The sequence below is a fragment of the Gallus gallus genome, chromosome 20, assembly GCF_016699485.2.
Source record: "Gallus gallus isolate bGalGal1 chromosome 20, bGalGal1.mat.broiler.GRCg7b, whole genome shotgun sequence".
NCBI classification, from domain to species: Eukaryota; Metazoa; Chordata; class Aves; order Galliformes; family Phasianidae; genus Gallus; species Gallus gallus.
The window spans coordinates 11,880,235-11,905,413 of record NC_052551.1 but is presented as its reverse complement, the minus strand read 5'-3'; the positions used below and the strand labels follow the sequence as shown (position 1 = coordinate 11,905,413).

The window sequence follows — 25,179 nt, the reverse complement described above, 5'->3', positions numbered from 1 at the left end:
ATAAGCAGAAATTCTCCAGTGCCGAAGGAAGCTCAGCATTTAGATTTACATTACGTGCCTTTCTTAGAATCACACAGGCAAAAACAAGACCTCCAGGCAGGAGCATACCAAGGTTCTTCAGGCCCATCAGTGCTCAGCACTGAACTTTATCCGCAGACCAGGCAGAGCAAACACACCTCAGCCGAGCCCCGGCTTCGCAGCCAACCTGCGAGCATCAGCTTGCTGTGCCAGCTGCTGGGTTGCGCCAGCTCCCTGTTCCAGGTTGTACCCAACCTTTTCCACACACACAGACGTTGTGACGCTTTTGGTTTCAAAGCTAAACTGCATAAAAGTGTGGTTAAACTTCATCGAAGTTTTGTAACTGCTTCAAACAGCAAACCCGGGGACTAAGAACCACCGTTTTCAGCATTCATTAATCAGAGCTGTTAAATGATTACCTCGCCAGGGCTGTTGACAACTCCGCACGATGACAGTGTGTCAGTGGCAGCGTCCCAAAACACAACCAGTGGTGATGTAAAGGACAAGCCTCCACCACCTCACCCGGTGGGATGGACACCACAGACAATATTTAAGGAAGGAGGACGCCACCTCAGAAACCAACGAGCACTCCAAAGCAAGTGAAACACCATCAGCTGAAAGGGAGCCAAATCCCCACTGACACCCATATCCGACTCAACAGTAAGTACAATACTTTCTGTGTATTTTTTCCAGCTTGAGATTAGCAGTGATTAAAATTCTTTCTGTTGACTTTAGGCAGAGGTATAAAATTAAGCCTACTACAAATTCTGTTCTTGCATTATGCTTCATTAATGGCAGAATACCATAGCATACTAATAAACACAATATATTTGATTTTAGATTGTGATTAGTACTTCAAAGCTCTCAACAAGACCCACTGCAGCTGCAGTAATGCCCCCAGAGCTGAAAACTGAGGTCAACATCATGTCTAAGGTTATCCAGGGGGACTTGGAGAGCCTGCCTCCACAAGTGAGGGAGTTCATTGAAAGCAATGCCAAGCTGTGCCAGCCTGAGAGCATTCATATCTGCGATGGCTCAGAAGAAGAAAACAAAAAAATTCTGGACATCATGGTGGAGCAAGGCATGATCAAGAAGCTGAGCAAGTATGAGAACTGGTGAGTAGCAGAAAAGGGGGTCAAGGAGTGTCTCAGAATAGCAATGTGCATTCTCTGTCCCGTTTACATTTAAAGCTGTTCATAACCTTCAATATTGCTTTCCATGAACATTTTGGCAGTGCAGTTTACACAATTGAAATAATGGAGAACAGCAAACTTTTCCTGTAAAAATTAACATAAAGCGCAGGAATATCAGCAGTACATTGTCTCTATTTATTAGTTACAAAGATCAGGGAACTGAAATAATGTCACAAGACTTATGTAACTAATCATTAGGAATGGTTGAATATTATTTAGCAAATACATCCTTTGAAGAATTCTACTATTTTAGTCAATTAGTTTATTCGTCAAATACTTTTTGTGGCATTCAAATAGATCCGTGGGTGTTCAAATGTTATTCAGCAGAGGCATTATTCACATCATGCCGATGAGCTTTGACTGTAATGTATTCAGCAAATACTTTTTTCAAATATTTCGTTGTCTCTCCCAACGAACCCAACATGAAAGGAGAATATTAACAACAAGTGCATGCTAAGGAATTAAGTGCCAACCAAGACATCTTCATGGAAGAAATCTGCAAAGACTTTTGAATAACTAAGTGGAGGAATTTGGCAATCTGTTTGCAGACTATTTGGGAGAGAAAAGGGCAAGATTCACCAGATAAATTATTCATTGTTAATTATATGCTTAGCTGTAGTGATGATGGTTATGACAGCCCAGCTAGAACATTTTTATACTCATGGAAAATTTCTATGCACAGAGGTGAAAATGTAAAACAATCCTTGCTATTGTAAATAAATGGCAAAAAATTTAGAGGGGAAAAAAGAATTCTGTTTAGTAAACTCCTTCACTGTTTAAGGCATGCTTATACTCAGTAATTCTTTTGCGATGCCTCTGTCTTAGAAGGACAATGCCAATCTACAAGGCTGGATTCTCATCCTGCAGGCATTTTGACCAACACGTAACGTACTTGCTTGGCATCCACTCTGCTTGAGGCACCACTCTGTGGATCCCACGCAAAACAACTGTATACTGATGAGAAGGGGAATTAAACAAGATTCTTAACATTTCCCTCAAAGTCAGCAGCAGAAAATAAAGCCGAGATAAGAGGCAAAGGAACATTAACTTGTAACCAGAATTTCCCAAGCCGTATAATTTGTTATTCATACTGCAAAGTTCTTGAAGCAATTTGTATGAGAGAATATATCTGACTAATTTTCGAAATTTGTCTCAGTTATATTGGCTCTGTCACTTCAGTTTTAGCCTTATAAAACGTTGTACCCATTTTGCTAAAGAGTTCCTAGCAGAAGGGTGAACAAAGTGGGCGAAAAGTGTCACATTGATCTTTTTTTTCTTTAATAATTAATATTGATTTTCCCGATTTACACTGAAATGCAGCTGGTTGGCTCTCACTAACCCAAGAGACGTAGCAAGAATCGAGAGCAAAACCGTCATTATTACTCAAGAACAGAGAGATACCATTCCAATCCCTAAAACTGGAAGTAGCCAGCTGGGTCGCTGGATGTCAGAAGAGGATTTTGAGAAAGCTTTCAACACCAGATTCCCAGGCTGCATGCAAGGTGGGTGAGGAAGGAAGGCTGACATGGAATTTTTAGGATTACTGAAACACTAATCGTTATTATTCTAATATTTAATAAATGTTAGCTGAAGGCTTAGGTGTGGACCCTCATTATTAGTTGTTGTGTAGATTTCATCCAGATCTTCAGCACAGATCTAAATGCCTGCCCCAAGGGTAGTCCTCAGCCTCTTTCTGGTAGAGAACTCATTTTCCTCATAAAGAGGGGCTCAGTATGGCTGGAAAATTCAGGTGCTTTCTTTAAGTCATGCAGCACCTGAGCAGCTGATAGAAAGAGAGGTGAGAACACAGAATCCCCATCCCTGGCATTCACTCCAGCTGCAGCAGCTTACACAGAGAGAGAAGCCTCCACCCACCTCTCCTACCGGCTAGACATTTTGTCTGAACAGCTGCTTTCAACATTTAAGATAAAACTTCTTGCTATGTGATCTGACAAACAGAAAGTTACATGTTTAAACATCAGAGGCACCCACAAGACAAACAGCTTTGAAAGAAGTGAGAAACAACCTCCACATTAGTACAGATTATTTGAAAAGTTCCCTGGCTCGCTCTTTGTCACGTAACATTCTTGCTCCTGTCTCTGTTCTACAGGACGCACAATGTATGTCATCCCCTTCAGCATGGGGCCGATTGGATCTCCTTTGGCCAAGATTGGGATTGAGCTGACAGATTCTCCATATGTGGTGGCTAGCATGAGGATCATGACACGGATGGGAACAGCTGCTCTGAAAGCCCTGGGCAATGGAGAGTTTGTGAAATGCCTTCACTCGGTTGGATGTCCTCTACCACTGAAAGGTAGGGAAGATTTAAATGTGTCTCCCCTGGAAGTACTTGGGCACGCTTTAGAGCTGGCTGCATATTCTCAGCACATTGGAAATGCTCATCATTAAAGACTTGGGGTGGTTTGTGTAATTGCACTGGGTTAAAAAGTCAATTAAAGGAATCAAAGCTCAATAAGAGTTTCATGGAAAGGAGATTATTATCCCTAGTATTTACCAGGGGGTTTCCTTTGAAGCATCTGGTACGGGTTGCTGTCAGAGTCTCGATGCTGATGAAACAGCACAGTCTGATCCAGCATGGAAATTGCTGCATTTATGAGTACAACATTCTGTTCTGCAGAACCATTAATCAACAACTGGCCATGCAACCCAGAGTTAACACTGATTGCTCATCTCCCGGATCGCAGAGAGATCATTTCATTTGGCAGCGGCTACGGAGGAAACTCCTTACTGGGGAAAAAATGCTTTGCTCTTCGAATTGCCAGTAGAATCGCCAAGGAAGAGGGCTGGCTAGCAGAGCACATGCTGGTAAGAGCTCTTGAGTCACGACATGTGTTTGAACCATTAAACCTGAAGTTAGACCAACATAAATACAATCAAGTCTTGAGATCAATAAAATGACAGTCTCATATGAATCGTGCTGTCATGTTTGGTATGAACACATCACATGGCAGACTTTTGATAAATAGGAAACTGCTTGCAAGTTCAAGTACCAAACATTTTAAAGTAATACTTATAAAACTGGGAACTAAGAAAGATTAATAACTTCTGACAGTGGCTACTTGTGGGCAGATCCATGCATTGAGCAAAGCCTAAATGTTATCATTGAGCAAAGCCTAAATGTTATCATTGAGCATCTACATTGACCCTACAAATAGAATCATAAGAGAATCATAAGGGATTAATGCAAGTCCAAAAATTGTCTCTCATATATGTTTTATATGATTATATGTTGTATATATGTTTTATAAACAGGTCTGTGGATGAAAAATTCTGCAATGTTGTCATTTAAATATTCCACTACCATAAAATACCACTGACGTGAAGAATTTCAAAGTGCATGATTGAGCAGTCTCAGGAGATATGTCAGTGTACTGTGAGAAGTGCAGAAGTATCATACTCAAAGTGCACTCCACACTGATTTTACAGTAATAAAATATTGCCTCTATTATGTCTCAGTTAAGGAACACAGCTATATATAGTCTGTATATTTTCAATTAGAAAAATAAAAAGATGTTTGAATCATACATAGGTGACATTTCTAAACACAGGTCTGTTTACATATAACCTAAGGGCAAGACAAGTGGATTTTTTGATGAATTAAACACCGCTTGTGTTATTTGTCAACTACATTACATGCTGCTGCTTTTGTAGGAAGAATTTTGCATAATCAAATGTTTTACCATTAGCACTTGCTGGGAGACAATCTTTAAAATGAAAAATGCAAGAAGGAAGAACCATATTCAACAACTATATTTGATTTTCAATAGATCCTGGGAATTACAAATCCAGAAGGTGAAAAGAAGTATTTTGCTGCAGCATTCCCCAGTGCATGTGGAAAAACCAACTTGGCCATGATGAACCCAAGCCTGCCAGGATGGAAGATTGAGTGTGTGGGTGATGATATTGCCTGGATGAAATTTGATGAACAAGGTATGGAACTGAAATTAGATTGGTGAATAGTCCAGTGTGATTCGCTTTTAGAGTCACCAAGACTTGCTAAAATTCTGGAAATAATTAAAACAGTTTTATTTACTTATATTGTCATTTAACTTTCAGGCAACTTAAGGGCAATCAATCCAGAAAATGGCTTTTTTGGTGTTGCCCCTGGAACATCAATTAAAACAAACCCCAATGCTATTAAAACCATATTCAAGAACACCATCTTTACCAATGTAGCTGAAACAAGTGATGGGGGTGTCTATTGGGAAGGCATTGATGAGCCATTACCACCGGGAGTAACGCTGACTTCATGGAAGAATAAGGATTGGACTCCAGATAATGGTAACCTGGCTCTATTCCACGTTCTCTTGTCTTTCTCTACTGAATTCAAGTTCCATCTGCCATTCTGACCTTTCTATCATATTCTGTACAGGGGAGCCGTGTGCTCATCCCAACTCGCGGTTCTGCACTCCAGCCAGCCAGTGCCCCATCATGGACCCTGCATGGGAGTCGCCTGAAGGTGTGCCCATTGAGGGCATAATATTTGGAGGTCGCAGACCTGCTGGTAAGAGAAGCAGAAACCACAGTGCAAGCCTGAAGTGCTCATCGCAGAAGAGCTGAAACATAGCTGGGCACAGGCACAAGTTTTGCTACCACAGTAGCAGAAGCAAGGAGATAACCATGTTAGTTTAACTTCTCCATGTTAGCCTTTCACACACACACACACACACACAGACACTTAGCGTGTAAACTGTTAGATGTTAGCACAAAATGGTTACTGATAATAGAGGACCAGAGAGAGAAGAGAAATCAGGACCCCGTACCTCGGGTAGCAGAAGAATAGCAAATTATTTATCTCAAATTGCTTAGTCTAACTAGTTCAGATAGGAAATGACTAGAGGTTTAAACCAGTTGTAGGCAGTTTACAGGTAAAGAAGTTAAATAAATTGTTCTGTAAAAGACCACCTAAAGCTGAAAAACAGAAGTAATGCTAGGCCTGAATCTAATGTCACCATCATGATCATGGGACCCGAATCTGTTTCCAGTAAAATTTGTAAATCCCAGTAAAATACCTGGGAATTCAGGTATCTCCCAGCTGATGTGTTCAATAATGAGAAACCAGTTTTGAAAACATTCATATAAATTGCTGTAAGAAGGCAGAAAATGAACCAAGTTAAAAATCAACAAGAAAAATCAGAATAAATTACATAGTAACTGGGATACAGCAATATCTCAGTTAGCAAAACCTGTCATAAAAATGCTTCTGAATCACTAATTACTGAAGTGACTTTGTTCTCTACAGGCGTGCCTCTTGTATACGAGGCCTTTAACTGGCAGCATGGAGTATTTATAGGAGCAGCTATGAGATCTGAAGCAACAGCAGCTGCCGAGCACAAAGGTAAATCAGAATCTAGTCTGCCTATCTGTATTACAAGCAACTTTCTCTGGAGAGCCTGCTCTGTCCTCCCCCTCTGCTCTTTCACATTTAAATCTTGGCAGCTAATTTTGCAACCTATGCATTTTTACAACAGAAAAATATTTATACTGGAATTAACAGCCAGATTTTCCTTAAAAGACAAATTATGCAAAATAATCCCCTAGGTGGCAAGCATACAGAGCAGAGTGCAATCACGGTGCTGCCAGAAGAGTTGATATGGAGTTCTTGTTACAGTCTGGGATAAGTAAACTTAAATTCTCTGTTCTGCTGGAGCTCAGCAAAAATAAATGAATAATGAAGGCCAGCTCTCGAGAACCTTAAACTGTTTGACCTGAGATTTAAGAAATTTGCTTTCCAGTGATTGCAAAGATTAAATTAATTTGTACTTCAAGGCTAACGTTTGTACTGTTTCTCAAAGCTCTGTGGTTCACGTGCAGAAAGGTGACTAAGGGTGCTGGGTAACAGATACTGGGAGGAACTGAAACTTCATGCTTTAGAATAAATGCTCTCCATTTGTGTCTTGAACAGGAAAAATTATTATGCATGATCCATTTGCCATGAGACCATTTTTTGGCTACAATTTTGGCAAATACTTAGCACACTGGCTTAGCATGGCACACCGCCCAGCAGCAAAACTACCAAGGATCTTTCATGTTAATTGGTTCCGGAAAGACAGCCAAGGGAAATTCCTGTGGCCTGGCTATGGAGAGAATTCCCGTGTGCTGGAGTGGATGTTCAACAGAATTCAAGGGAAAGCCTCTGCCAAGTCAACTGCCATAGGTTACATCCCTGCTGACACTGCTTTGAACTTGAAGGGTTTAGAAGACATCAACTTAACTGAACTGTTTAATATCTCCAAAGAGTTCTGGGAAAAGGAGGTGGAAGAAATCAAACAGTACTTTGAAGGGCAAGTTAACGCTGACCTTCCCTATGAAATAGAAAGAGAGCTGCTTGCCTTGGAGATGAGAATAAAACAGTTGTAGCTGATCAGAAATACAATTACTTATCAATCCACACATTCTGCAACAGGATAGAAACATTTTGCCAAATCACCACAGGAAGCATAGCAGCACACTGGTGAGCAGGGGTTATGATGAGAAGTAGGTCTTAGTTTAGTTAGACTACAGATAAGGGCATCCCAGAAATAACTCCAGACCTGGTGATTGATAACTGCATCAGTTGTTGTGTATTGTTGAGCAGCTGTGGGAATCTGTGAGCACACAGTCTTCAAAACTGTGATCTGTCACTTGCATGCACAATTCTGCACATACCTGTGATGTATGTAAATTGCTTGCTGACAGCTCTGTAGGTATAATCCAGCCTGCAAGGTGCAGCACATTGTTTCACAACTGCACATAAACCACAAGAGTCTCAGATTAATTGTGTTTTCCATATTTTAGCAGTATCACTTACAGGAAAGAATGAAAAATAAATGTTGTATATATGTATTATCTAAACATATTTCATGACTAAAATATTTTGTAGAAAAATAAAGTTGTAACTTTTATCAGAGTGAAAGATAGCTTTGTATTACTAATGCATATTTAAGATATTGCTATTATATATGCCTCATGTTCCTGTGATTTCCAGATGTTTTACATGGCTTATTCTTTAAACTATTGAATTAAAGTTTATACAAAACGTGACCTAATTTCCAGTATTCTCACTGTTTATAAAACTGTGCGCCAACAAATTGGGCCTCCTGACAATAGCACAGTGCAGAGACAAGTTCACAAGTTAGATGCTGACTAGCATCGATCTGCTGCTCTTAAGCAAAATAGTTTGAACTACTACTTTCCTTGCAACCTTTATTCAAGCCAAAGGAATGATACAGAAATTATGACACCATCTGAGAGCAGTCATCCAGCTAGATGCATATTCTCCATAACTGGGCATCATTAGTTGCTTCAGACCTCTATAAAATAAACTGCCCTCAAAGAAAGCCCCATATTAGGATGTTGCTCATTTGCTGAAGTCTTAGGATTTGTCTCTGTTCCACAGTACCTTGGCTTCTGCAAAAAGAACTAGCAGAACTGCTGAAGCAGAGAGAGCTTGTGAAAGGCTTTCTAGATGAAGTGAGGTGTCTGAAGCCTTAAAGCTTGAGCCGAAAGGGCTTCAGACTGGTTTCCTCATAGATCAAGATTCTAAACCATCCCATGTTCTCCCAGTTTAAGATACCCTTTATGTGCTTCTCACATCCCTGGCAGGTATCATGCTTTTTCACTTTGAATGTTTAATCTCCCAAAATATATTGCAAATATTTGCTTAGCAAAAAGAAAATCATTTACACTGTGTAATAAGCCTTTTTATAGACCCTGCTTCCTCCCAAAACAAACAGTATCAGAGCTGGTCAACAGATGCCCTTCCAAGTTTGCTAGGAGAGGTCACACAGCCTAAAAAGCTGCTGGCTGCCTCCTGGCTTTGCCTGTAGGAGTTGACTCAAACATTACCAATTCTGAAACAAGCAATACAACATAAGTCAATAGGTAGGTCACACAAAACGTTGACAACAGAAAGCTGTGAGGGAAGCAGAGGAGAGCTGTGCAGCCTCTGGAGAAGTGATTGTCTGTTGGCCCATTTGCTGCTCAGTAACGCACCTTCACAGGTATGGGTCTCCTGAATGGCCACCTTTAGCCTCTGTGCTCCTGAATGGGCTCCAGATCCAAATCAGTCAGTCAGTCAAGGGGGGGGACTAAACAACTCAGTGTATACACACTCTTCTGGGAGGCAAGGAGTGCCAACGTATATATAAAGGAGAGTTGTTTATAATTCTGTAGTTGATTGGCTTGGTCCATTCCCAAACTTCTGTGGCTGTTTGGGAGCTGCTATTTAGGTAAGTTTGAGGGAGGACAAGGAGATCTCAGAAAATCCATCTTGGTAATATCAGAGAGTGATAGCCAGCTGCAGTGTCGGGGCTTCTTAAGGGCCTCATGAGAGGCTCTTAGTCCTGAACAGTGCCCAAACACTCTGAGCACGGTTTGAAATGCTGCCCAGGAGATGTGCAGAAGTTTGGGGCTTTCCAGAGTGAATCTGTGAATTCTGACAGAAAGAGCAGCTCACACCTCATGTCAGAGGAACCCATGCTAAAAGCCCAAGTCTTGCATGTGTACGGACCTGGATAAGGGAGTGACCCTTGTCCCATGGAATGCCGCTCAGAGGCGAGGCAGGTACCATCACTGTGAGCCCACATGACTTATAGCTCATCCCCACCTGCAGGTATCAGTGGCACCAGGTGCCTCACAACCAGCCCAGCCCAGCTGCAGTGCAACACCTGGGACTAAGGCATCGCTTCGACCCATGATGGCCGCCTCGCTATGGCCTGATGGGCTCCAGGCAGGCCCTGCTCTGGGTGTTCTTCCCACAGCTCCTCAGAAAGGGCTAGCACAAAAAATCTGACAAAAGCATTTATGGTTGTCTTGCTCCACATGTTTTAACCACATGCATCTCCTCAAACACTGCTCGGAGTGATGGGCAGACAAACTGCTGCTGCAACTACAGAGAATGGGGGCAAAGTCTGCTGTACTGTGAAGGCTGAGAACAAGAAAATAACTTCTTACGTGAATCATTCAACAGCTCCTTTGTATGTAAATGTATCTGTAACCGATCAGCATCTATGGGGAGTACAGTTCACATCTTGAATGATCACAGTGTTTAATATTGGCATAGAAAATGTTTGAAAAAGAGAAGGTTTAAAATTTAGAAACTCAGTCAACCGAGCCAGATTATGATCTCAACTTCTCTCCCTCCAACAAATACTATGCTCCATAAAAACAAGATGAATTAGAACAAAATGCTTTTAAATTGAAATTTGGAATTTCCCTTGATTTTCTAAAGAAAGAGGGGAAGGCAACAAATGCAATAAACTTCAACAAATTAGTAAAGAAATATAAAACTTGCCCTATTAAATGAGATTCAGAGAAAGAAAGCACAGGAAAGACAAACACATGAAGAGCACAGAGCCATAACATTTGCAACAGCTGTGTTATAAAATGCACTTGGTATTCTGGGAAGCGAGAAACAAAATACTTTGTTAAATCACTTGTGGACGTACCAACGGCTGACGAGAAGAGAGACAAAGCCAAAATCACACTTTAACCACGAATGCTATTGGGGATATGGGCTGATACCTTACTTCTGTCATGACGTACCAAACCCAGATGGCACAATGATGGACACACCATGCTCAACGCCACAAAGTTAGCGCAGTCTCTTTAACTCACTGGTCTCAGGGCCAAGTACTCACATTAGCACCGATAAACCTTCAAAGCTCAGAACCAGGCCTTGCTCCAACCTCTGTACAGGTTGTGAAGTCTCTGAGCCTGATGCCCTGCTTTGGACTCATTTCTCAAATGCTTCAAGGTCAGATTTTCAACCACATTTTGTCTTATTCCTTCAAAACCCTTTCTCAGGTTCCAACCCCTGTCATAATTAGTCTGAGTTCATAATATATCAACGCACCTCTGTCCTTTCAACGTGAATGAAGGCTACACCAAATAGAGAAGCAAAACTGAGAGGCAGCATCCAGCTTGCTGCAGAGCTTTTCATTGGAAAAAGCAAAATCCCACTTCAGATCTCACAACTCTGTGATGATAGGGCTATTTTCAGGGAAAGAAGTAAAATTCAGAGAAATGGCATTTATGCTGTGGGAAATACTGTTTTCCAAAAACCCTGGCTACCATAGTAACGTGATTTATTCCGTACTTGCGGCAGCGTAGTCAATTAGCTCCCTCACTGAAGACAATCATTGTGACTAGAGACATACCTGGCTGCAAGACTGCTAAAAAGCTGCTCATGAATGGCACAGCTGAGCATTCTAAATTCAAAATTAGCAATTGTTATTGGCCATCATGGAGGACACTTCTGGCAGTGGTTTGACCTCAGCAGCACAAAAGGGCACATTTGTCAAATTGGTGCTGGCACACCTCAGACAGCAGTACTGCAGAATGCATCCCACCACATCTGTGAAGCTCTGTGTGGAACAGCTAGGTGTAAAAAGAGAGGAAAGGGAGAAAATGAATTGCTACTGTATGCCTTCTAGCTTTCTGCAGCCATCACAGAATCACAACTTCTGCCTCACAACCTCTATTGAGAAGGATATACCAATACGCAAAATTCAGGCCGATTCTGATCATTGCAAACACAAAGAATTTCTTTGTTGTAGGAGGGTGCATGGAAGAGCCCCGAGCTGTTCCAACACACCCAGAAGGCTTTCCCTGCCCTCACTACCACCAGTGGCAGCGGCCACTGCTGCCTTGCCTCTGCTCCTCATCACATTGCTTCACCGCACTTGCCATGGCTTTTCTCCAGCATAAGTGTGAGCAGACGTATGCTGACATTACTCGACTACAGCTCTTGTTCAAATCAATAAGCTGCTAGCAGAACTGTTCCAAACACACACCCCAGAAATGGTATTTGTATCTTCCTTGGAAATGTCAGATACTGAACACTGGGGAAAAAAAGAAAAAAAGACAGAAAAAGATGAAAATAAAACATCTGTTAAAATCTTCCCAAAGGAACATATAAAAGCTTCGGGGCTGTTTTTGCACAGCCTCAAGGCCTTGTATTCATCTAAAAGAACCTTTTGTAAAGCTGCAGTTTGTTGTTGTTAGTCTTTATCCAAACTGCCAGCGGTTGTTCTTGTTCTTACAAAGCACCACAACGGCACTTCCCAAGCAAAGGTGCCCAAGGAATGGCCTTTCCCAGAAATGTGTTCCTGATATACAGCTGTGTTCCAGGACAAATGAAGCTCACCCTCTATGAAGTGGACAGGACAGCCGTCAGCCCCCACTAACGCTACCAAAGCACTGCGATGTGCATTTATGTGCTGCTAAGCATAGAGCAGCCCAGCTCTCCCAGGCATGATTCCTGCTGGCACACGGGTGGTGAGACCTGAGCGAGCCTTCCGGAGGTGACAGCACACTGCCCTGATTCCGGTGGAGAATCTGACTCCTGGACTGTAATGCAAATTAGTGCCTACTTTCCTTCTCCTATAGCCCATTCAAATATGATCTCATTAAAGCAATCATGCCTGAACCATCCCTCCACCTTAGGTTGAATCGCCTCAATACTAAATAGCAAGTTTGTGAAGAGCCACAGTGCCAGAGGAGGCAGAGGGCAGAGCCCCTACAACAATCAGGAATCTGGGTTTGGTTTTGTACCTTTGGTCTATTTTGTCCTTGGAGCTGGGAAGCCTACCAACAGCTATTTGAAGCTCCAGTGATAGCCAAAGGAAAAAAAAAAGCTATAAATTTAAGTAGGATAGCAGCTGGGAACTGGAGGGGGAAGATGTTTGATAACTGTGAGTCTTACAGTACAAAAACAATATCCCTCTGACACTGGTAAGTAGAAGCAGGCCTCAGATTTCATGGAGTTTTCTTGGACTTTATAGCAACAAGACAGAAAGCTGGCTCCATTTCATCATAGTTATCTGCACTCAGGCACCCCTCCACCCTCGAAAGAGATTAGCAGTGATAATGCATCTGGTACCTGCCCCAGCAATAACAGATCTATGTGGAGAAGATTACAAGAAATTGTTTGGACTCCTGCCCAGTCCTAGAAGTCCTACCAACCATCTCCATAAGTCCTATTGGTTTTTATGGCTTGTCTCTCAAGAAGGCTGCTGAAACCTACATGAAGGAGAGACTTTAAAAAGATTTTTGCAGACATTTATTTTTGGCCAAATTATGATTGCTCGGAGGAAAAAAGAAGCCACCATACAAATCTTGTTAGAGACTTCAGCAGGAACTCAAAAACCCATGCAGAACTGAGATAAGCTAAAAAAAGCAAGAGCATCCAGGAAGGGAAGACAGACCAGCCAGCCAAATGCAACTCTAATTCCAACCCGTGACAGACCCCTGGGGCAGCTCCAAAGCCACTTAGCACAGGCATGGAGCGGGGCCAGGAGGAGATGCTGGCACCAAAAGAGCAGCTCTAGCAAGTCTAGCGCACCATTCTGCTAGGGGACAGGTTTGGATGGGCTCAGACCCCAGCAGCACACAGCTCCCACTTGTGCAGCGCTCTGACCGCCAGCCCTGGGGACAGCACGAGCCTCGTGCTCCCTGCATAGAAGAGCACACGCTGCGTGTGAGCCTCAGAAACCATCTGTTAGTGACACAAAAACATGCTGGCAGCGCTCAGCACCGCTTGGCAGGGAAACCTGTATCAACTGTCTGCAGGCCAAGGTCTAAAGGGCAGTCCACCTCTGGAGACTTCTGCAGCTTTGAGGAGCTCTCATCTTGCAGCTGGTGGGTGCCCTCACAGCACACAGCCCCGGGGGTGCTGCTCCATGCCTTGAGTGTGCCCCAGGAGGACCAGGGAGGAGAGCAAATGGAGCACCCCGGGAGGTGAGAGTCTACATCCCCTCCTGATGGCTCTCAGTGCTGTGCAGGCTGTGACACACCACTGCAATATCTACCAACAAGCAGCTTTCTCCCATACTGCAATAACTTTAGGAAGCAGAAGCTAGAAGCTCCTTCTCTTCCTGTTGCTGGGGAGCAGGTCCCAACCTCCTGGTCCAGGCGATGTACTGCAGGTGCTGGGGATGCAGAGGAAGGCTGGGGAGGACAGCTGTTCCCCAGACATTTATGGTGGTAACTGCTTATTTTGAACTATGAATTTGAACAGAAACTGTCATGAATCTTTAGCAATCTCCACCAAACCATAATTTTCAGGCAGAAAATGAATATACATTGGAAGAAACACTCCAGCTGTGAGTGTCTCAGCAAAGCAATTAATGAGGGCAGAGCCTCACTGCCAGCGCAGCCCGCTCTGTTCCGGGGCTGCTGAGCCCTTCTCCTGCTCCTCTTTCTCCCCATCGCTCTGCTTATTGTTTGCTTCATTGTTAATCCTACCTAATTTAAAAATAGGAAATTGATTTCTTATGTATCCATTACAAATCAAATCATTTCTTTATTACAGCAAGGATCATATTTCATAAGCAAGTCATGGAAAATTAAAACCATGCCTGTTGCTTTGATGAAATAAAGGAGAGAAACGCTGGAGGGAAGGCACTGACAGCTGGGGGCTGTCATGCAACCAGCGGTGCAGTTTAACTCTTTGCAGTACCCACAGCTCCTGCAGCTGCATTTTCCTCCCACAGACTCTCACTGGTAGTCCTAAGCACCCCATTACTGCTAAAACTCCAAAGCCTGTAACAGAGGGAGAGCAGCTCCTTGGAACAAAGCAGGGCAGTGGTTTTGATACTGCAGATTATTTTGCTAACAGGTTTGCAGCATGCCTGTGTGCCCATGCAGATGTTTCCCAGTGCTAACACTACTGACATTAGGTACCAGATAGTGCTGCTGCAGTGCACACAACGTAGGAACCCACTCACCAGCCCCCTGTTAGCACCACAGCCCTCACAGCACACACCGTTCCAGCAAGCAGAAGGAGAACCACCTTTGTCTGAGGACAGATCTGGTCAGACCACACATGGGTTATGTCAGGACAGCAGGGCAGACCCGCAGCTCATCAGCAGCGTGCTGTGACTTGGCACAGATGGGGAATTAAAACAAAATCCGTTGTATGCATCACCAGGGATTTATGGACTGCTCTATGAACCTCCCAGTGAAGAAGACAGGACATTGGTGCTCTGAGAACTAATCCAGATAAGCACTGTGGCTAGCAGGGCATTGCAACATCCAACCCAAAGTTCATCAGCTCCGTCATTACCACGCTGATCTCTAGGCACTGCGGTCAAAGAAACAAAGCCTCTAATTTCCCTATCAGAAAGGAAAAGATCAGCGACTTTATCTCCGCACAGTATGTTTTCAACAGTTATCAATGCACTGTGCCTGAGGACAAGGGATGAGCAGGGCTGTCAGAACCACAGGAGGCAAACCACACGAGAGAAGAGCGGCAGCAGGGATCTCCCTGGAGCAGCAGTCCATCCCTGGGAGCACAGCCTTGTAAGCCAGAAATGATTTTCCCTCACTTTGGGATAATACCTCCATTTTGAAGCAAGCAAGCAGGATTCTGAACCACAGGCTGTGTCTGTGCTCAGGGCTTTGGTGTCCCTTCTGGAAGCTCAGGCTGGTGAGACTGTCATACCGAAGCATACCAACAGAGAGGGCTGGAAACACTCCCACCTCACCCAGCCCTTCCCTGGGAGTTGGCCAGGGCAGCGCTTGTGTCCTGACAGCTTTGTTACAAAGAGCTTCTGAAGCAGCCGGCCAAAAAGTCCATCTAAATCTCCTGATGGTCCTTTTGTGCCGATGGTCAGAACTGGAAAACAAGCTTTGTACGTTGGTGGGAGCGGAGGAAACGGGCACCTTCCAGGAACACCCCATGCTGGCCCTTCTGCCCCCCAAAGGGTCATCAAAAACCACATCCCTGGGAGAAGCGTGCTCTGTACTCCTTGCTGCCAGCTTCTCCACTGGCCGCTGTTATGTGGAGCCAACTTATAAAGATCCCAAGAAGCAGTCTGTGTAATTACTGCCAATTACCGCCACGCAGCCCCACACTGCCTGGAATGGCCCCTGCAGGGTTCTCCTGTGCAAAGGCATTTCAGTTCTGGCAAGATATTTGATGATGTGTTTGATAAAATAGCCCCTCCCCCAAAATATCAGGAACACGGAAACATGTATTTGCACTCACACAACAGAGCAGCCTCACCCCACTAATATTTTAATGGAACCACTGGATGTTTTCATTAGCTGCATTTGACACTATGACAGCAACAATAACTGACAGACAGAAACTGAGACAAGACACAGTAATTAGGTCAAACCTTCGGGACAGAGCTGTCATCACAAGACATAAACGTGCATTTCTTTCCCACTGTCAAAGCTCCATAAGCCATCTTCTTGCTACAGGTTGTCTATGCAGGATAAAGACTTGGAAGCAACAAGGGTCATTCTCCCTTTTGCTATTCTTCACAGCTATCCTGTGTTTAATTGATCTGGATTAATTATTTAAGGTAAATTCAGCTTTCCTGACCTAATGGCAACATGTCAACTGATTAAGTTTACAAAGCCAGCAAAATGATCTGTGCAGTGAGGCCAGCTCCCAGCATGTGTTATTGAGGCCAAGGGATCCCATGTCACTGCCAAGGACAGAGCAGTGAGCACTGAGGTGTGCAGGGGTTCCTCTGGGAAGGATGGGGCTGCCCCCTCCCCTGGCATCTCTGGGGGGCAAAGGGGGGAGTTGGGCTTTCCAGGAGATTCTGCTTTGTTTTGGTGCTGAGCCTGTAAGTGGGAAAAGCGGTGCCCTATTCACACTGGTAAGGAATGCAGTAGAATTAATTGCTGGCGTAACGTATGTGCATCAGAAGGAAAAGATTTGTTTGGGTATCTGCAGCAGTCCCCAGCTCCTCTGGCCAATTGCTAGGGTGGGTGCACAGATAAATGAGAAGAAAACACTCCTCAGGTGCTGGCTGCTGCAGGGAGCAATAGATAAGGCAGATAAGGCAGCAAGTGAAACTCTCCTGGTTGCAAACATAGCCCTGGGTAAAGGCTGCTCAGCCACAGCAGAAATGTCACTTTGGTTGCTATCACCTCCAGGCACAAACAGGACAATAACTGCCATCCCATGAGAAGTCTGTTGTACAGAGAGCCTGGAGCCCTCCCTGCAGCCAGAGGAACCCAGAGAGGGCTTTCAGCCTCAAGCCAAGGTCTCCAGCCCCAGGAAGCAGATGCTCCTGGGCTGGTCTGCCTGAGGGTGAGAGCTCTGTGATCTCTCTTTACCCAGAGATTCACAGAGCCTTCATAAGGCCATATCACAAAAACTGACAGAGGCTTTCTGCCCAGCTGCTGGGACTTTTACATCCCAGCAGTTCCTTCCCTGTATTTATTGCTGCTCTGTTTTCTACCTCTGGGACCTGAGCAAGTCATCAAGCCCGGATTAAAAACACCATGGAAGAATTCAGTCCTAGACACAGCCAAACTTTGGTTTCCAATGAAACAAAACAAAAGGCTGCAATGAAGTAACCACCTCAGCAGCTCTACAGCCACGTATGTAGCTGTTACCAGTGGGGGTGAGGGGAAATAAGAACACACCACCCCTCCAGAAGAGGTGTCCAAATCCAAACTGATTTTTCAGCAGTGTTTTCCACCACTCCAACTCCAGCAGGAATGGTGGATGAGCCGCATTTAAAAAGATGTTTTAAGAAGGGACAGAAGAAATCCTCCTTCCTGGCAGGATAGCAGGAAGGCATTTTCTTCCTGGGCTTTGTCCTGAGCTGCTGGACATCCACAGCTCTCTGCCCACGAGCAGGGGATGAAGCAGCCCTCAGGTCTGACCCACTGAGAGCTCAGCAAACTCAGCATTTGGTTTGAGCCAAACATACATATAGCTTCGGAGGATGATCATTGCTGCAACCTACAGAGCTGCCACGCAGCCTCATGGGAGCCACCCTCAGGGATGGAGAGGTGAGGTGAGCAGGTCTAGATGGCCACTGAAGGTGTCTCCCAACTCACACGATTCTATGAGCAGAGCACAGCCCTCCCACCCCCATCAAACACAAAGGAAATCAGTGCAATGGGAGGCAGCTACAGGTGGGCCACACAGACATAATGAGCAGGTGTAGGAAAGAGGCAGCTCTACAACAAGTGGATTCACACCTGTGTGTTAAAGAACATGAGAACTGACAAAGCCCAAGACCTCTGCCTTCACAAAGGGATGGGGTCACTGTGCAGCCCCTGCTGGGCACAAACAGTGAGGAATGCAGCTCCAGCTCAGTGCTGGTGTAACCAGTTTGCTCCACGCACAGCCGGCCCTGTTGGCCGGACTTTGGCCTGAGAACATTTCACTGCATGTATTAACCCAGTGTCCATCAGAGCAAACACTTCATTTACAGGGTTTGCAGAGGTAACAGGGCCAGATGAGGAGGGCTGCAGCCCCATCAGGCTTGTGGTCCCACCCCAGCCCACAGACACTGCTGTTCTTCCAGGCAGAAGCACCATCTGGAAAAACTGCTGCAGGAAAGTTCAGCACTCAGAGGGGCCCAGGATGGTGCAGGGGACGGCTGCTGCACCCACTGAGCGCTGCTGTGCTTTGCCCACACACTGGAGCCCTTTGTTGCCATCAGTGTTTAACCCTGGTGTCCTAAAGCAACCCCACAGAGCTGCCCCACATCTGGACACTGCCAAGGGCTTAGGGGAAGCAAATGTCACCTCTGGTGGCAAGGAGACAGGGACACACCTGTGGCCTACCCACATCTGAGACAAAGCAGACAGCCCTGCTGGGCTCTGTAGTGGCAGAAATCCAGCTTACACAACTCCAAGCTCCACAAGTAAGCTTGTAGATGTAATGCCATTTTCATATTAAGAGATAAGTGCTGTAAGAGTGGGGCAACACCACCTGCCTCTCTCTGCACACCTCCCACCTCAAAAGCACAAAGCAGCCACAGGTTTCTGTATGCTAAAAATGAAGTAAATCTGGATGCCCCACACTGCCATGCATTGCAGCAATTCCAAGAGGTCTGCTGGACAGCTGTTAGCTGCGTGCATATGAGCTTATCAATTTCTCTTACCTTCAAAAGCACCACGAGTTCTCTCAATACAGCAGTATAGCGAGAGTTGCAATGCTGATGGATCAGGGCGCCCCACACCCAGCCAGCGTGAGTGCTGGGCAGCTCACTTACAAAGTCAGCACGTGCTTAACAAAATGCCCCATCCGTTCCAGCAGACATCTTTCTCCCCCCCGCAGGGCAGAGCCCGGCGCTCACCGCCTTGCCTTCTTATGGGACAACGCGTTCGGCACCCAGGAGGAGTCCCCGCCCCCCTCCAGGTGCAGCTCAGCAGCGCTAATGGGGCTGCCCCAGCCCCGCTCCCACCTGGCCCGGCTGCAAAGGGTGGAGAAGGGGGGGGGGGATGTCCCAGCAGCGGTGGCACGGGGAGAGGGAAGCGCCCTACCCTCGGGGTTTGTCTGCAGGGCACGAGCGGCCATGGCACACTGCGGGGTACCCCGATCGGCGCTCGCAGCGCATCGCTCTCATCGAGCGTCCAACCCCACCGGCCCCGTCCGTGGCACCGCACGGTGCCCCTTCGCTCGCCCCCTCGTGGCAGCGGAAGCCCGGCACGGCCCGGTGCTGATGTCCCCTCGGCCCCACAGCACCACGGCCGGGACCTCTCAGAGCCGGGGCGCCGGGACCCGCCTGGCAGCAGCGCACGGCTCTGTCCTTGCAGCCCCTGCCGTACCCTCAGCGCTGCGTTTCGAGGTTCTGTGGGGGACCCGACGAGCTGTGCCAGGGCCATCGCTGCACACACACGGTCCCGTTGCAGGCTCAGCCAAAGGGTTTTCGTCAGATGTGCTCCAGAAAGAGCCGATGGATGCCTGGGAGCTCTCCCAGGCCAAAGCAAGGTGCCACGGGTCAGGGCTCCCCAGGCCCTACTGCTCAGCCCCTGCACCCACATCCTTCTTGCCCCACAGCACTCAGCCTCCTCTCGCCCACTGTTTACGTTTTTCCCCCTCTCATTTGGGTTGCACGGCACAAAAGGAGCCCTTCTTCCAACCCCCTCCTCCCCACCCCCCCTCGTCTGGCAGGTCTGTGTTATTATTAAGACACTTGAGATTATGGTTGTCTGAAAGTTGAAGAACGACAGCAGAGAACCAGATGCTGCACACTGATGAATTACAAGGGCATTATGCAGAGGCAGCTGTGCCATATAAACGTCGGGGTTTTACGTGGTGCCATGATTTTCCATGTGGCATCGTATGGTTCCAGCATCTGGGTGCCACCGTCAATGCCTCCCATATATTTTGCTGAGCACTGTCATTATGATAATGAAGAAATTGCAGCAGACGTTAATTGCAGTTCCCGCTGGCTATTGCGAGAAGAGGAAGGCATGGAGCAGGCTGTGGGGGCCTCAGCTGATAGGGGGTTCTCACTCCCCCCTTGGCTTTCTCAGTAGCTGAGCAGTGGTGTGGCCATGGACTGTGTGTCCCCTCCTTGGTCTCCCTGTCCCCTCCTCTGTTCCCCATTCCCCAGGAGGGCCCTTGCTCTACTGGCAGGACAACGTATATTCAGTTTTCCAACTAGTTATGAGTTTGGAAACAGTCAAATTATGGTTCTCCTTGGACTTAACTATCAGTGCTCTCTATGGAGCTTGGTATATTTGCCACAAGACGGTGTGTTTGGCATTTCTTCCTCTCCTGCAGCCTGAGAAAATCCGAATTGCATGCAGAGCTGCTCATGCCTATAGGATGTGTGAGCAGCAGGCATCGCCTCCTGGCAGTGTCCCCATGCCCTCAGCAAAGGCTGTACAGGGAGCAGGTGATGAGCCATCTCCTCCTTCCCCACATGGATCTGGGAGCTGCCCGCAGGCTGTGGGTAAGGAACAGCCTCACGTCTCCAGGACTGCTCGCTGTGCCTGGGGTCCTGGGCTGCATGCTTGCCCCATGCATGCTGCAGGTGGCACTGGCAGTACATGGGGGGTGGCTGCTGGGAGGGCACCCCGGTGGCACTGCAGCCCCAGGGAGGGGCACCCACGCACCGCTCAGCCCCACACCGTGCCCTCCCTGCAGGGATAATCCTCTGTTCCCGGGGAGACTGAGGGACACTTTGGGCTGATGGCTTCATTCCGGGTGTGGGTCCTGGTGAGGGCGGCTGCCCAGCGATGCACAAAGCCTCTGGAATTCACCACTGGCGTTTCCTTGCTCTGCCAGCAGCCGGGATGGGCCGGATTGCTGTCCCCTGAGTCACTCCCTGATAACCATTTATAATCACAAAGCTTCACGGATGAAACATCGCATCTTCTGTTTGCCCTCAGCCCACTGCAAGGCAGCCTCATGGCATCACGGTGACTCACAGCAGGAACAGCATTGGTGCTCTGGTGGGCACAGGGCTGCACCAGGATCTGGCCCTTTGTGGGACATGGGACAGCAGGTGGGGACACCGCCATGCCAGGCAGAAGTGACAGCAGCTGCAGACCCACTCCTTGTGCCCATCCCAAAACCCACAGCAGTGATGGCCCCACACCTCCCGATGAACACTGCCCAAACTGTTATGAGTTCCCAAAGCCCCTCAAGGCAGGGAGTTTTGCTTCCCCTCCTCCATCCTTGCCAGACCCAGGGTGCTTTCCAAATGGCTCCGTGGCATTGCAGGTGGGACTGCTGGTGTTACTGCAGCACCTGGGGCCGGAGGGGCAGCAGCTCCAACCAAAGGCAACACAAACGGGGCTGAATCTGCTCTCTCTGAAGGCAGCACTCAGCGCTCACCTCTTTCATTTTCCACCGGGCAGTGGAAACGGTGATGAGCGAATGTATGCAGCTGCAGCTTCCATGGAAAAGCACTCGGGTTGCCCGGTCAGCGGGCTGTGCTGCAGAGCAGCGTGCTGTCAGCACAGCCAGCGGGGATGTGCTGTGAAGCTGAAACACAGCAGGGAACCAAAGAGCATTTCTGCCCACTCCTTTCTGCTGCCAGGGGAAAAAAAAAAAAAAAAAAAGAGAGAAGGCCACCAGGCTTTAAAACTGTGAAGAGATGGATGGGGATGTAGGAGCTGCTGGGGGTGCTGCTCAGGTGCGGATATCCGCACTCATTCCCCACAGTGCTCAGCAGCCATCGGAGCTCAGCTCTGCGGGGAGCAAAGAGAGCAGTGCCCAAAGCTCGAGCGATGCGCTGCCTGTGGTGAGAAGAAAAGGCCTGGGGGACACAGAGGAGATCTTCCTGGAGGAGGGGGGAAAAAGGGAGAGGGAGGCCGCCTGTCTGAGCGCTTCGCTGCCTGGCACCTGTGTCCCGGGGCAGGCGGCCAAGCGCCAGGAGCAGGCATGGTGCCACGGCAGCAGATGGGCACAGAGCAGGCAGCTCTCGGCCCGGGGAGGGGGTGGCTGCTGAGGGCAGATTTCCCAGCTGAGAATGTCCAAACAGCTGCCAGTCTGGAGTGTGTACACCTATAATTAAGGGGGTATGCGATTTCTAATCCAGCTCAAACGGAGCTGGATTAATTGGCAAACCTAAAAATAGCACCCATGACCATGTATGGCAAGCTTTTGTGTGCAGTTTAAATTGGGAAAGCGAGCTCTGTTTGGAGTAAGCTGGGAGAGGCAGAGGCATCGCTCTGCGCTGGGACAGCCTGCGAGTGACGGGAGGAGCCCACAGCACAGCCGTGATCCCACGGCCCCAGGAGCACACAGGGCAGCAGCCGTACCCCAGGAACTTCTGCTTATGGGGGAATAGGAGGTGCCCCCCACAGAGATCAGCTCTTGGCTGGGCCACCCCCGTGTGCCTGTCCTACAGGTGCCTCAGACCCCCCTTTCCCATACAGACCCCGGCGGCACAGCAAACCCTGCTGACTGTGCTCCACCTTCCTCGAATGCCCCGCAGCCAGACTGCAAGGTTAAATTGCTTTTAATTCTTGTTTAATTATCTACAGTGGCACAAATTACTAACAGTATCGATCTGAACTTGGCACACAAAGGCAGGTTTCAAATGGCAAAGCATATTATGGGATCGAATTATTAAATGTAGCTAATGAGCAAAATAATGATGTGGTGCCAAGCTGTAAGAGGTTAGACTTTAAACTTGTCACAGTTCATAAGCAAGAAAGATTCAATCATATTCTTAATCAAATATTTATATGATAATGTGCCTTAATCAAAATAACAACAATTAATTTGGAGAGGAGTCTATTCCCTGCTTCCTGCTGCTGCACTGTGGTGGTGTTGCAGCGGGCTCACAGAGCACAGGTTTCCCTGCAGGTTAATGGGACCCATTTATTGCACGGTGGGACTCATTTATTGCATGGTGGGCCCACGTGGTGCTGGGGAGTCGATCAGAGCACTGTGGCAGTGTCAGAGCTCTGCCCATCCCTCCGAGCCCTTGGCACACACCTCCACGCACAGCCTGGTCGGTTCTTTCCCTCCCCTCATGCTGGCTGTGTGTGTGTGCACACTTCACTCTCAGCCTCTTTCACCCTTCATCAGAAAGCTGGAATTCTTTAGGCACCAAGTTTGCCATTGCTGTTGGAGTCGAGATGAAAAGCTTTCAGTGAACCACCTCTGATTGGAATCTCTTCTGCTGCCTTCGCTTTGGCCAGATGTTTCCTAATTACTTATCTGTCAAGTATGTTTATTAACATTCTTTTCCTCTAAATGAGAAATAGCGCACTGTTCTTGGTTAGTGTCTTCGCCTGAGTGATGTAAGCCAGGCTAAGCTTCATCAAGGCCACATCTCATGCTTGAACGTTCAACTCAGCATCAGAACTTTGCTCTTTCTCCCATCCAGTGCAGCCTTTTTAGACCAGCCCTGGCGGGAGCCACGTGGCACTGCATTTAGAACTTCTGCTTTGAAGGCTGGATCCGAGTCATGCAGCTTTGTCCCAGGCTGAGAGTTCCATGCAGTAACTCACGAACCTGCTGCCGTTACTCACCTCAATGAAGACTTTGTTACATGGATGGACTCACTGAACTGCTGCTCTGCAGTGTAAGTGAGGGCTGCGGGGCCATCCAAAAGCAGCCCTCCCCACCCCAATGTCACCTCTCCCTCTGCAAAGGAATTGGAAAGCCACCTGCACAGGAGAAGAGAAGCTAAAGCCATTCCCCACAGATTCTGCAATCCGAGCACTGCTGCGGATAATAGACCGATGCACCAGAGGGGATTGAATCAACCAAAAATAAATCCATAGAACATCTCTTTTTTTCAATAGCTTTTGCTGTCTTCGAGGCCAAGCAGCATCCTTTAATGGAAGCAGTGAGGCTGGGCCGGTAAAGCTTCCCGAGTTTAAAGTTATTTGATAGCTAGTTATTTTTCTTCAAAGGAGACGAAGTAAACCTCTGCCTCCAGCCCTCACCACAGCAGCAGAAATGCTTTGTCAGTGTATTTGTGACACGTTAATTATAGCAATGGAAAATCTCAGTGGAAATGAATATTCAAAATAATAATAATAATAACACTTTTTAGGCTGTTGACTTCAGGGAATGCATTTCTGCTTCCAAAGCTCTGTGTGTTCCTCATTAGCTCTCCCCCTCCCCCGTCTCCTTTCAGAAATGATGAGAAATGGGCCGACGTTCAGCCAGCCCGGGGAGCGGCTCCCGAGGCACAGAGCTGGTGATGCTGGGCTCAGTCTGGCACCCAGCAGTGGCCTCAGTGAGCTCTCAGATGTGCTGGGATTACCACATTGCTGCTGACTGCTGGGTACCACCGTGCAGGAAGACGTTGGCGTGGGGTTATCTCACAAAGCTTTAAGGCTGAGGGATTTCCCATTGCTCTTTTCTGGCCTTCATGGCAGCTGGTGCAATCCCTGAGCTCCCATCCACGGAGACCTCCCAGCCCCGGCTGGGCTGAGCACTGTGGTTGGGGTAGATGGTCACGGTGGTCTTCTCCACAGTCTGTGGGTCTAGGCAAGCACCGCAGTGGCATCCTGCAGGGGCTGCTGGCTGTGGGGCAGAGCAACCCCCAGCACCACACCTGCCCCACGCTGCCCTGCACTGCCTGGCCCAGGAGCACCCACCAGGGCTGCACCTCCATCCTCCAATCCCGCAGCACCTCAGCTAACAGGCTGCTGCCTCATTCACGGCCTCAACTTAATTAAGAAGTCGGATTAATAAGTAGCACGGGCTGCTTAATTAATAATTAATTAATCCGTGGTTAACGAGGACATCAGGAATTAGCTCAGAAGGGAACCGTTTCAATAG

The 25,179-nt window shown here is 47.2% G+C and overlaps 2 protein-coding genes and 1 long non-coding RNA gene across 13 annotated transcripts in view; 2 read left to right on the top strand and 1 right to left on the bottom strand.

The window, feature by feature from the left end:
- Nucleotides 1-19,257, bottom strand: part of LOC419322 — an 83,370-nt gene extending 64,113 nt beyond the window's left edge. For all 11 annotated transcript variants that reach the window (XR_006931944.1, XR_006931930.1, XR_006931931.1 and 8 more), the window contains exon 1: nt 19,079-19,257. This is a non-coding gene — a long non-coding RNA (uncharacterized LOC419322). The remainder of the gene's footprint in view (nt 1-19,078) is intronic.
- Nucleotides 595-8,255, top strand: PCK1 (phosphoenolpyruvate carboxykinase 1). Its single transcript, NM_205471.2, has 10 exons — nt 595-678; nt 859-1,133; nt 2,532-2,713; nt 3,322-3,525; nt 3,850-4,037; nt 5,000-5,162; nt 5,289-5,513; nt 5,605-5,736; nt 6,475-6,570; nt 7,138-8,255. The coding sequence occupies exons 2-10, from the start codon at nt 910-912 to the stop codon at nt 7,590-7,592; spliced, it is 1,869 nt and encodes a 622-aa protein (NP_990802.2). The 5' UTR covers nt 595-678; nt 859-909; the 3' UTR covers nt 7,593-8,255.
- LOC121111957 lies at nt 13,823-24,453 on the top strand. The gene is made up of 2 exons (XM_046903081.1): nt 13,823-13,952; nt 15,145-24,453. The coding sequence occupies exon 2, from the start codon at nt 19,130-19,132 to the stop codon at nt 20,138-20,140; it is 1,011 nt and encodes a 336-aa protein (XP_046759037.1). The 5' UTR covers nt 13,823-13,952; nt 15,145-19,129; the 3' UTR covers nt 20,141-24,453.
- The last annotated feature ends 726 nt before the right edge of the window (nt 24,454-25,179 follow it).